This window comes from Scardinius erythrophthalmus (assembly GCF_964197995.2).
Source record: "Scardinius erythrophthalmus genome assembly, chromosome: 24".
Lineage (NCBI taxonomy): Eukaryota > Metazoa > Chordata > Actinopteri > Cypriniformes > Leuciscidae > Scardinius > Scardinius erythrophthalmus.
The window spans coordinates 27,887,964-27,901,137 of NC_138244.1; the positions used below are offsets into that span (position 1 = coordinate 27,887,964).

General features: G+C 41.2%; 1 protein-coding gene across 1 annotated transcript; it reads left to right on the top strand.

Annotated features, from left to right (window-relative positions):
• Positions 1-709: 709 nt before the first annotated feature.
• dbndd1 (dysbindin domain containing 1) lies at positions 710-11,643 on the top strand (the record flags this gene model as incomplete). Its single annotated transcript, XM_081356002.1, has 4 exons — positions 710-740; positions 5,909-6,055; positions 8,063-8,200; positions 11,459-11,643. 4 exons carry the CDS (start codon positions 710-712, stop codon positions 11,641-11,643), a joined length of 501 nt encoding a protein of 166 aa, XP_081212128.1.
• Between the last annotated feature and the right edge of the window lie 1,531 nt (positions 11,644-13,174).

Consider the following 13,174-nt stretch of genomic DNA (forward strand, 5'->3'; position numbering starts at 1 on the left):
CCAACTTTAATGGGACTAAGCATCTGTACTCAGCCAATTTTTCTGGTCTTCAACTACTACAACTATTAGCCAATGGCTATAGTTGCATAAAATCTTAAAAAAAAAAATATATATATATATATATATATATATATATCGAATGAACAAAAACAAATTATAATCATCTAAACTCAGATATTCCTCTTTTTTTTCCTCACTTCATCTTATTTCCAAGCCTGTTCTGGATCAGTACACCTCTGCCTCTCTACACTCTAAAAAAATGCTGGGTTGTTTTAACCCAATTTTGGGTCAAATATGGACAAACTCAAACATTAGATTAAAAATTTGATTAAAAAAATGTAACCCAATGGCTTGGTTTGTCCATATTTGACCCAAAATTGGGTTAAAACAACCCAGCATTTTTTTTAGAGTGTATGTAAACCCTTTTTATTGTCTATGGGCGCACCCTTCCCTCGCTCTCTTCCCCGTTTTGGTGTGTCATGCAGTTGTGTAGTGGCTGACTGCGTTTCTCTAGCGGGACTCTTCATGTGTCAGTGTTGTGCACGCTGCAGTGACAATAGGAGTGAATGTGTGACTGTGCATGTAGGGGTGGGGAAAAGAGAGAGAGAGAGCGAGAGAGCGAGAGAGAGTGTGCACGAGACAGGAGGCGCTCCCTCTAATCCTGGCTGCGACGCCAAACAGCATTGCACCGGCTGCTACAATAGACTTAATGGAGGCTCAGGCAGACTCTAGTGCTGCAGGTAAGAGCAAACATTTCTTCAGACGCATTTAAACACACACACACCCACTGCATTCAATAGCCCGCTGTACGAGCCGCCACCATGTCCTTTATTCTCCAGCGCTCAGACAAAGCAGGCAGTCAGAGAAGCCGGTAGTGCTTGGCATTCATGCACATGGGAAAAGGCACAGCAACTTGGATGCATGTAGGGTGGAGGCTTATGAATTATAGCAATACAATTACTATAGCTCAAATGCGAGTAAATGTGAAAGGTCATGAGCAAGAGGGATTTTTGGATGCACATTTTTTTTGAGAATTTGACATTGAGTTGCATCTTTGCAGGGGCTACTTTGAGACAATGGGACTTGGGTACCACTGGGTGATGTTAAAAATATAGCTCATTTCGGTGTGTATGGTTTAGATGGAGAGCCTTTTGGAATTAACCAATGTATAGCAATCCCTGCACCAATATTTGCATGACTGGCACGCACAGAAAGAGAAGCAGCCAGCGGGATCTGTGTGTGTGTGTGTGTGGGCTAATGAGAGGTGTGTGAGGGAGGGATGACCCGCAGACTGCGGAGAACAGGCGCAGCTGGAAAACTCCCTATACCATCACATTATAGATTCTTCACATGTGGGATGTTATGGGACTGATAAAAAAAAGTTTATGCACAGAGAATTGGATGAATCTGTTAAATAGGGCTGGATGTAATCTTTTTCTGCTCACGTCTTCTCACAAAGTCAAGGCCTGTCAATTTAATGTTAATGTAGTGTGATTATTATAATATTTTTTTTCACATTAATATAATGTGAAATAACTAACACAATCAGTCATGCATTCTGACCTGTATGTAAATGTCTTGATGTAGTTTCCGGTTTGGCCCTGGTGTTCTGCGAGTCCACAGTCAGCTCAGCCCCGGCTGCTACTACAGGAAAAGAGCCTCGCAAAACCACACACAATGCCACAGACGAATACAAGAACACATGCTTTGTATTTCTGTTTATCTTAATTACCCTCATATGCCGTATTAAAGGTTCCTAATTATGTTTTGGAGACTCCAACAATAGGTTTACATGCATCCAAGGTCCAAAAACACTATACATGGCAGAATCAGCTCTTTTCTCAGTGTCTTAAACGGTTCGTTCGAAGTTTCAGTCTCTCTAAACCCCGCCTTTCTAAGAGACTGCTCTGCTGTGATTGGTCAGATGGCCCAGTCTGTTGATTGGTCAGAAACAAAATGCTCATTATCATATCTGAATCTCAGCTCTTGACACACAGTGATACGAACCGTATCAGTCTCATCAAAGTGGATTTGCTTTGTCAGCAGCAAACAGCGTCTTCTCGACATGAACAACACGAACCAAACTCTTCCAGTCTCAGATACACTACAGTGTTTGAGGGCGGAGCTAAGAGACGCTGTTCAGCCAGTCAAGACCATAGACTGACATTATGCAAATTAGTTATAAACCTACGCAGTTCAGCAGGAAGTGAGACGGGAATTACTGAGGACTTGTTTCAGCAGTTCAGAAAAAGGATAATAGGGGAACTTTAAATATTTCTATCTACGTAATGTATTGAGTCAGTTTTAGGGTGAGTTATATATATATATATATATATATATATATATATATTTAGAAATATATATATATTTAATTAAATGGTATTAAGAGCAAAAAAATATTTAGCGTATAATATTTGTGTTCCAAAAATACAGAGGTAGATCCAGTCGTCCACTTGTTTTCGTGTCCCATGTGTGTAATTGAACTGCTTTCAACCGTCTAAAATGCTTGTCTGCTTTGACTGCTGCCGCCAGAAATCAATAGATGGTTGGAAGCTCTTCAAACAGTCAGTGAAACACAAGCATCTTCTGTTTCACTTCTTTGGCAACCGCTGGCAAACCCCATTAGAGAACGGGACATGAGGAACACCCTAGCGACCGCATAGCAATACTCCGGCAACTTATGTGCTTACGAGTACCCAGAACCCCCTGCAACTGCATCGCAACGACCTGGTTACCACACAGAACACACTAATATTGTGCAATGGTCAAAAAATACACATTATAAATTACCGTATATAATAAAGCAGAATCCAGTCCTTTATTCTGATTGGTCAATAGCTGTGTTTTATTCCCCATAAAACAACGATTCTATATATCACTACACAACACCCCTAGCAACCACTCTTAGCAATGCAAACATGTATTCTCATTGATAGTATTCATTGAAGCTTATAGATGTTATGTGCCAGAGAAACAAGCATCTTTAGAATATTGTCTTTGAACTTCCGGTTTTGAGGTCACTCTGTATATTTCCAGAGCCCATCTACGGAGAGCCTAATAGGGAGTGGGCAGGCTTAGTCCCTATTAAGTCCTATTGTACCGAATTTTGGTTGTAGTTCCACCAGAGTTCCACTGGGGGCGATCGTCCATGAGTGCAAAATGAATAGGAGTCTATGGGGCTAGACGGCTAAATTAGTCTCTTTCACCCAATTGCCATTGAGAAATCTCAGATTTGAGTGTAGGTTTTGCAAGTTCAACATGGGTTATAGGTCGAAAGTTGAATGAACGAGTACTTATGTCCTTTCGATATCTTACAGGTTGAGTTGTTGTTGCCCATAACACGCTAGCATTCTGCTAATGAACGCTGATTGGTCAGTGAAGGACTGATTACGACCAGAGATACCGCTTGATGGTCTTTTAAAACAACAAAACAAAAACTCTTCCAGCACGTGTGTTTACCTGTGTCAGCTGTGTTGTCGATGCCTCGAGAGAAAAGAAAGTGCAGAGCGCGAAAGCACCAGAGTCAAGTCAAGTCAAGTCAAGTCAACTTTATTTATATAGCGCTTTTCACAATACAGATTGTATCAAAGCAGCTTCACAGTATTAAATAAAATAGTACATCAGTGTTTGTTTCTGGTGTAAAACATCCACGTTTGGTAATGCAGATCAATAGCACTGTTGAATCGATTAATCAAATTAAGTATCCCCAACTGAGCAAGCCAAAGGCAACAGTGGCAAGGAACCGAAAAACTCCATTAGGTGACCTAATGGAGAAAAAAAAACCTTGGGAGAACCCAGGCTCAGTCGGGGGCCAGTTCTCCTCTGGCGTTTATGAAGTAGAGACCGGATTTAACTGTAAGATTAAAATATTATATGAATGCCTGGCTGAAGAGATGCGTCTTTAATCTAGTTTTAAACTGGGAGAGCGAATCTGAGCAACGAACAGTATCAGGAAGGCTATTCCAGAGTTTTGGTGCTAAATGTGAAAATGCTCTCCCTCCTTTGGTGGATCTGGATATCCTAGGTATGACCAGAAGCCTCGAATTTAGTGATCTTAAAGAGCGCGATGGATTATAGGGCGATAGAAGATCCGTTAAATAAACTGGAGCTAAGCCGTTTAGGGCTTTATAAGTCAGTAGCAATACCTTGTAATTAATACGGAACTTTATAGGTAACCAATGTAGTGATGATAAAATTGGTGTTTTATGGTCAAACTTTCTTGATCTAGTAAGAACTCTAGCGGCGGCATTTTGGACTAACTGTAGCTTGTTTATTGAGGATGCAGGACAACCAGCTAATAAAGCATTACAGTAATCTAGTCTCGAGGTCATGAATGCATGAACTAGCTTTTCTGCATCAGAGACAGATAGCATGTTACGTAATTTAGCAATATTTCTAAGGTGAAAAAATGCTGTTTTTGTAACATATGAAATATGATTTTCAAAAGACAAGTTACAATCTAATATAACACCCAGGTCTTTTACTGTAGAGGATAAAGTAACAGGACACCCTACTATGTTAAAGTTGTATTGTGAGAGGTTTTGTGGGCGGTTTTTTGAACCGATAAGTATTACCTCTGTCTTATCTGGATTTAATAAAAGAAAATTGTGCGTCATCCAATCTTTTATATCTTTAACACACTCTGTCAATTTGGATAATTTAGCGTTTTCATCCGGCCGTGATGAAATATATAGTTGAGTGTCATCAGCATAACAATGGAAACTAATTCCATGTTTCCTTATAATATTTCCAAGTGGCAGCATATATATTGAGAATAATAGAGGGCCTAACACAGATCCTTGCGGCACTCCATAGTTTACTGGAGTTATGATCGATTTTTCTCCGTTTAAATAGACAAAATGGTAGCGGTCAGATAGGTATGATCTGAACCAGCTTAATGCTTGTCCTTGAACACCGGTATAGTGAGTGAAGTGAAGGATTGCCGTAAAGCAGTATCTCTGGTCGTACGATGTGTATGACGTCACTGACATTTTAAAAGACTTTTTAAAGCGACTCTAAAAAATCTAACACCCAGCAATGTGTAATTTCTATGCATCTCCTTTCGAATACAACATTCAAATTACTAGACAAAAAATTATATCCTGAGAAAAGTGGATTTTGAAGGGTATAGCGCCATTGACCTCCATTCACTCTGCACTCGTCCTGTGAGCGCCCTCATGTGGAGCCAGAGTGGAACTGCAACCAGTTCAGAAGCCGGACATTTACTGAGAGTGGAAGCTCTCCCCTTATTAGACATTCTCTGATATTTCTATGGCATCGCTGTCGAAACTAATTAGCTTGTGAAGTGGATTTACTTATTGTAGAGTTAATGAAAGTTATCACGTGCATTGTAATGTTTAAAGCAGATGTCTTAACGTAGACCTGAAAGATTTTTTTATTTGGCAGTTCATTCATAAACACGTCAAATCACTGTGGAAATACAAACCGGAAGACAAAAGACAACGAGCGCAGCGCTGAAAAGGGGCGGGGCTACAGAAGGTCTATAGAGTAGAGTAAAGAGATTGAGTAAGTGAGTGTGCCTGCATTTACAGTAGATATAGGCCTAGCATTTTCCTCCAGGTCAGTCCTATATTCGTAATAAAAAAAAATCTGTATCAATGCCTGCTAGTCATTTGTCAGTCGCGTTTTGCTTCTCCGTGATCACAATTTTCAATCCTTTCAATATAAAAGTCTTCTCTACTGACTGACTCACTCATCTTTGTCGCCATCTAATGGTGAAATAATGTAACTTCTGTTGCTGTTCATGGTTAGGGACTATTTTTTCCAGCGGAAGGAAGGCTTTTAGTGATTTTACTTCATGAAAGTTGCATTGATACATATTATTTGGCTTTAATATTTGTATTGTGTGGTAACCGTTTTATAATCTATGTTCTATGATTTCTTGTAGAGCCACTTAGAGACCGAGAGTTCCAGAAGCTTCTGAAGTCCTCCAGCTCTGCCAGTCTCACCAGCGAGGCATCCCACAATGCCTCAGGAGAGCATGTTGGCACCCCGTCCCATCATGGCAGCCAGGTGCTGATCACAGAGAAACGACGTGAGTGAACCTGTCGAGGACACGTCTGGGTCATATTCTGCCCCTAATCGAAAGAATTAGGATTAAGACAATTAAGATTGTTTTCTGTCACAGCATTTTCACTACAATAGACATTAACATTGACCTAGATTAATAAATGGTTTAAAAATTGTCTCCATGTAATTTATTTTCTTTTGATTTGGGGGAGAAATATAAGCCAGACACATTTACATTCACCCAATAATAGAGCTGCACGATTCTGGAAAAATTAAGAATCACAATTTTTTTGTTTGTCGTTTCAAACAGAGATTCAATCCTCCACGATTCTATACAAACAACTAAACAAAATTTACTAGAGGTTCGGACCAAATGTTAATTGCTGCAGTCTGTTTAAAGTGTTTAATTAATCTGAATTATTTTTGAAATCATGAATGATTCAATGACTCACTCATAAATACTTCATGTGTTTCATTACTGAATGAATCAGCGTTTTTGAACGAATCTCTTGAAGGAATGATTCAATGATTCAATGACAAAAATTACGATGTAATGATTTAACCCTTGAAGCGTCAAGTTATTTTCTAAAGGAGATTTGCTCTGTTTTGATCACTACTGTAGACATCAGTGTTTAAATCTGAACTATAAACTTTTCTCCCAGTTCTTCTGTGATAATTAGAATTATTGTAAGACAGAAATAATGATTCTGTGATGTTGAAGACAGTTTCTGAAGCGGTTTCATATCTATTCATGACAACGGCTCTCTCTGGATCAGAACACATATCTAACTGTTCTAGTGTGATTTTATCAAAGGTTTAATAGACAGAGCCGAATCACAGTCATTTAATAATGAGATTGCGTCAGTGTTTGAATCGAGATCACAATCTTTTAAAGGGATACTTCACCTCTGGAAAGATGAATGTGTATTTAAAATGGGTCATTTATGTAGAAGAGATGTGAAATTATTTTTGAATTTGGAGCTTTCTAGACTGAGAAAAGCCAGAAAATGTATTTTTGGCTTATGTGGATGAAAGACAACAACTCCCAGAATGCACTTGCTTCGCTGCTCTACGAGGCCACGCCTACACCACGGCTACCGTTAAGAGAGCGCATTTGGAAACAACAAGGCTAGGCTACTAGTGAGTCTCCGTGACGAGTCTGCCCGGGATTTCAAGATCGGCCAAAAAGTCCAGGATTCGGCTTTTGCGTTCTACAGTCGCCATTCATCATGTTTACTGTGGCGAGCAGGACGAGGCTGACGGCCGCGGGAGAACGGCGCGAGGCCGGTGGCGTCATTACTGAGACGCGCCGGTCTAGTATCTCTCACGGAGGAGCGGGAATTTTCTTAGCAATGTTAAAACGCACATCAACCGATCACTTTTTTAGCGTTCATGTAAACACTACATTCAGATTCACCAATCGGAGTGAATTCAGTTAGATTGAAACAAAAGGTGTGCATGTAAACAATGAATGGTGACCGCAGAAAGCAAAAGCCGAATCCCGGACATTTTGGACGATCTCGACGGCCGGACATGTCCGGGAAAAAGAGGATGGTAACCCCTACTACTCAGCTTTCTCCACACTCCACAGAGCAAGAGCCTGTTAGCTTAGCTTCGAAATAAAGATGGCTGACACTATGTGCACATTCTGTGAGTGAGATCCCGCCCTCTATGGGCGGGCTGAACACATGCGGGACAGCTCCTCCTACTGGCTGTAGTCTCTCGCCTCTGGCCAAAAAATCCTCCGATGACGCAAAATGACGATTTTTGCGTCATCGGAGCATTTTTTCCAGACAAAAAATACATAAATGTCTCGTCTCAGGGGGATATGAGGGAGGAAAGCACGGTAATTTGAAAATACTACAGGTTTTCTACTAATACAAAGCTTAATGCTAAATCCTGAAATATCCCTTAAAAGATTAATCGTGCAGCTCTATCCAATAGTGCACACGTCTGAGTGAAGAATGATACAGTGTGATTGCTCTGAACCAGTGGTCTGGCCTCAGTGTCGATGTCTTGTGCCCGATCTCAGAGCCCCTCAGCAGTGTGTCGTCTCTGGAGGTGCACTTTGACCTCCTGGACCTGACGGAGCTCACAGACATGTCTGACCAGGAGCTCGGGGAGGTGTTCGCCGACTCGGACGAGGAGAACCACACTGAGTCCCCTGCCAGTGAGTCAACTCACAGATCTTTATTTACCATATCAGATTTGAAGTTATTTAGCGAAATCATTCCAGTCCTCAGAAGATAAATAGAGTGATGCAGGGATGACACAAACCCGGAGGTTCGCATCACACAAGTCTCGATCAGCCATCGTAGCTTTCATTGGCCAAGGACCGATCTCCTAAATGACATATTTAAATGTTTTATCCTTAAAAAAAAATCTGTCATGCCTGTAAAATATCTTGAATGTAACTCGACACCCTTGCCTCATTTAGTATGCGCGGTTCTATGAATATGTAAATGAGCCCCGCCTCCACTCACTCACTCAGCTCAGAGATCCACTGGTTGACGATCACACGTTGATCTGATTGGTTACAAGGTAGTTTGTGACGTCAGAAACACCAGCGATTTCAAAGCGTGTCTTTGGTTCACTGCAGTTTTAAGGAGGAAATACTCAGCAATGGTGTCGACTTATGAATTGACTTATTCATATTAAAAGCACCACATAAACAACATTAAAAACTTGATTTTCACCACAGTGGGACTTATAAAAGATCATCTTCACATACAGTATAAACACAACGTTTATGATTTTTGAAGCCTTAATACAATGGCCAGAAGTAAAAAGCTAAAGTTAGACTATAAACGAACTATACCATTATTTAAACGATGTGTCATTTCTGACTGGTATTTCAATCTTTATTTAAAATCTACAAGTTAGAACAGTTTGCCAGAGAGCAAGTATAATGACACTAGTGTTGCCTTTTCGGTGTGACGGCGTTTAATGTCCACAACAATAGTCCCATTCAGCCTCTTGTTAACAACAGACATTTTCAAGAGTGGGGTTTTACTGGTGTATTTTATTTCATAGAACAAAATTTGAAAATCTCTTGAGCTTGTGTTAACCATAGACCTTATTTCAGGCATTTAACCAAAAATCCATTGACTTTGGGACAAGGGAACCGGATGTGCAAAAATGCTAGCTAGTTTCTGTGTTTTAGGACTCATTCTGGCAGCACTATTGTTTACGACACAATGTTCACTGTGTAGCAAGACAAAGAAAACAGAAGATAACGTTTTGAGTAGAGAATGTTGAATTCTTGGTGACTTGTACAGTCGGTTCCATGGATTTCTACACTGAGCACATTATTATTTGATTAAGTTCTGAGCTGAAGTGCACAAATGTGTACATATTAAATATTTAAACTATGAGGCAATGTCAGTGCATCCTCAACTCTGAGCAATATAAGCATTACTTTAAATTACCTTATATTTTCTCCAAGTTATGTGAATAACATTTGTCTTGGCCCAACTTGGCAGTGCTTAAAATGGCCCCCGAGAGGTGCTCACGATGACAGCGAATAAACCAAAGGTCATCTTAAGTTTTTACTTTTGGTTGTTAGTAGGTATCCTGAATTAACTGTTGTTTACAACTATATAGAGTGGTGCAGGTCATAACTTTGTAGGCCAAAATGCAAAAACGAGTTGCATTTTAGCTCTTCCGGTTCCATGGTCCCGAAGTCAATGGGTTCTTTGAATGGGTTTTTGGATAAATGGCTGAAATAAGGTATGTGGTGAACACAAGCTCAAGACACTTCCACGCTTTATTCTACGACATAAAATGCATCAGTATTACCCCACTCGTGATTTTGAAAAAAGAGGTTGGACTACGGAGTCTGTCGAGGAGATTGAACGTCATCACGCCGAACAGGTAAAACTCAGTACGCTTTTACAGCATCCTTATGCTTATAATTGTGCTCCTATACACTATTCTAACTCAAGCATTCTGGGAAAAAAATTTAGATAAAAACTGAAAGGGTTGTTGGAAGCTTAGTGATGGTGACAAATTCGTGGGACTGTGGTGTAGTTCGTTTATAGCCTACCTTTAGCTTTTTACTTCTGGCGATTGCATTTAGGCTTCAAAATTCATAAAAGTTGTGTTCATCTGTGACAATTATCTTGATGGACAAAACGTGCAAATATCAAACTTTAGTTGATCACAGAGCTTGTTTTAAGAGATAATCCAAAAGCCTTTGGAAAAATCCTATTGGGTTTTTCTCGAGGGAACCAGCGTGATGCGAACTGCCGATTGGCCAACAAACTGACGTCAAACCTGCATCACTCTACTCAGAACTGAGCTTTCACTGAACACCAACAGTGCCTGTCGCTCATGTCACCTCAGATTACCAGCACTCATTGAAAATGGTTGCTTTGTTACTGCAAATATGAACTCTATTCCAAAACCTAGTGAGCTGCTATGCGTTCTAGGCAGCAATCATCTAAAGCATCATGGGACGTCATTAGTGACTGGTTTAAAGATCTCTCTCTCTTTAAAGACCTGTTGACACCATTGTCAACAGGTCAAACTGTTTCAATTATGTCATTAACCTTTCGAGTTGTACACAACAAGACAAAGACATTTCATTAAATTAAAACGAAAATGTTATGTATGCCCTTTCCCTTAAACCAGGCGTGTTCAATCCTGCTACTGGAGGGTCAGCGTCCTGCAAAGTTCAGCTCCAACCTGCCCTGAACAGACTTGCTTGGAAGTTTCTAGTGATCCTCAATACATTGACTAGCTGGTTCAGGTATTTAATTGGGGTTGGAATGAAACTGGACAGTGGTCTTCCAGGAAAGGGTGCCTAAAACCACCCACTAATGCAGGGATAGCCCACCCTGCTCAACACACCTGCCTGTAGAAATCCTGAACACCTTGATTAGCTGGTCCAGGTGTGTTTGCTTAGGGCTGGAATTAAACTCTGCAGGATGGTAGCCCTACAGAAGCAGGGTTGCTACCCCAGTACTAATGCTTTTCCTATGGAAGTCAAATCAGTGCAAACACACAAACACGTCAAGAGGTGGATTGAAATTCTTGTGTAAAGTACTTAAATATTAGGCCAAAAAAGGCAACTTAGAAGACAACTTCCAAACCAGAAGTTCCCAATCTTGTTGCTGGAGATCAACCTTACAGCAAAGTTCAGCTCCAACCCTGATTAAACACATTTCAACCAGCTAATTAAGATCTTCAGAAGCACTTGATAATCACAGACAGGTGTGTTGGTTGAAAGTAAACTCTTCAGGTTTCTAGATCTCTATGAACCCTTGTTCTCAGCCTTCCTGCCAACCCGTTCATGAAGAGTCTTCATGTTATATGGTCCCTTAAAATAGCATCTAGGCAGGAATTACACTAGGTTTTGGAACAGAACTATAGCCTTATCATTGTTGTGACTGGCTATGATTTGTTTTTCATTGGTTGGTTTTGTAAGTTCGCCCCACAGATCGCCATCAGCCGCCGTTACCAAGATTTCCCCACAGCGGGTACGTCCGCTCGCCCTCCTGGACCCGCGGGGGAAAAGGGGATCAGCAGCCGAGAGATCGAAAGCACCACAGCGACTCCGAGAACACAGAGCCAATGCTGAAGATAGAGCGCTCTCAATCCCAGCAGCCTTGAGCCAGGGCCGGCTACAGGGGCTTGGGGAGAAACTAAGCCCTTGTCTGGAGAGGGGAGGTTCCTTGTCAAACAAGGAGACGGGGAACCTTAGGGATCAAAGGACATGGTGATCCCACTTAAAGATAAAGCAATCCCTCCGTCCATTATGGGCGAGAAGACAGCTCCGATTAGCTGGGATAAGTGTAGACTCTTCCTCAAGACGGAACAGACTTCATCCGACCAGGATTTTGGGACGCCTCTTTGGGACCTAGTCACTTTCAGTCTTCTCCATGTGACTACTGCATATGGAGAACTTGAAGCAAGATGTAGCATTATGGACCACACCATGAATTCAAGGAGCAACTGAGGAATTCCACAGTGATTTGACTCTTGAAAGGAACTGTTTAAGGACCAGAGCAATGTGTTGAGGCAACAACTGTGATCAGCCTACGGAGAAGTTCAGGACATGCCTGTGTGAAGGGACAGAAGTGTCCTTCGAGGAGATTCTGCATGAAAATGGGAGACCCAGAAACAAAGTGAATACAACATTTCATGCCTAAAGGTCATTGCACACCGAGTCCGAAATTCGTAAAAAAAAACAAGACCTCACATTGTGTCAATCACGTTTACACACTGCCTCCGAAACTTTCGTCCGTCATAAAAGAATGTGGATCGGGTTTAATTTTCCGCGTTTTTCGGATCCGTAGCAAGCATTTTGAGAGGTGTTTTGACAATTCAGAGCCACCGTACAAGCGAACGCTAAAATCCAGACCTGTTCAGGATCAATGATGGAAATTGGCGATCTTGGTTTTAATATGTGGCTCAAGTATTGCTAGCAAAGCATCAAACTGAGCCGCTGACATCCTGAAGTGAACTTTCAATCGCTCGGGATAATCCCGCAGCGAACACTCCTTCCTCTCTACGAAATCTCAGGATTGGATGGACCCAATATTTCCTCTTTGTTCCCTCTGTTTAAGAAGAGAGAGGACAACAAAATCATCCTCACTGCTTAAAGACTCCATTTTGTATAGTATTGTATTGCGATCCCCCCCCCCCTCCCCCTCCCCCTCCCCCTCCCCCTCCACCTCCACAGATTAACTCATACGCATCGAACTCAGTGTCCAAGGTTTCTGTGCGTGACGATTTTTTAGGTTGACAAATACGAAAAAATGCATACGAAAATGTCAGACTCCGTGTGCAAGGACCTTAAGGCCTAAAACATGCCCTACGCAAGTACATGAACACAGACACTTCGAGCTACGTCAGCTCGATTCATGCAGTGTTTCCCAACCCTGTCGCTGGAGCCACACCCACAGTACAGATTTCCAAACTCTTCCCAAACAAACACACCTAATTCAAGATCATTTAGTTGACTCCAAATGAATAGGTCAGAAGTATGACCTCATCCGAAAGGTTGAGAATCATGGTGCTGCAGTTTAGGAGAATAATGTTGAACATGTTAATTTAATTTTGACCACCTTTGTGAACTGAGGTTTGTCACAGCCACAGTAACAAGAAGGCACATTATGTACAACAGAACCACACAAGAATT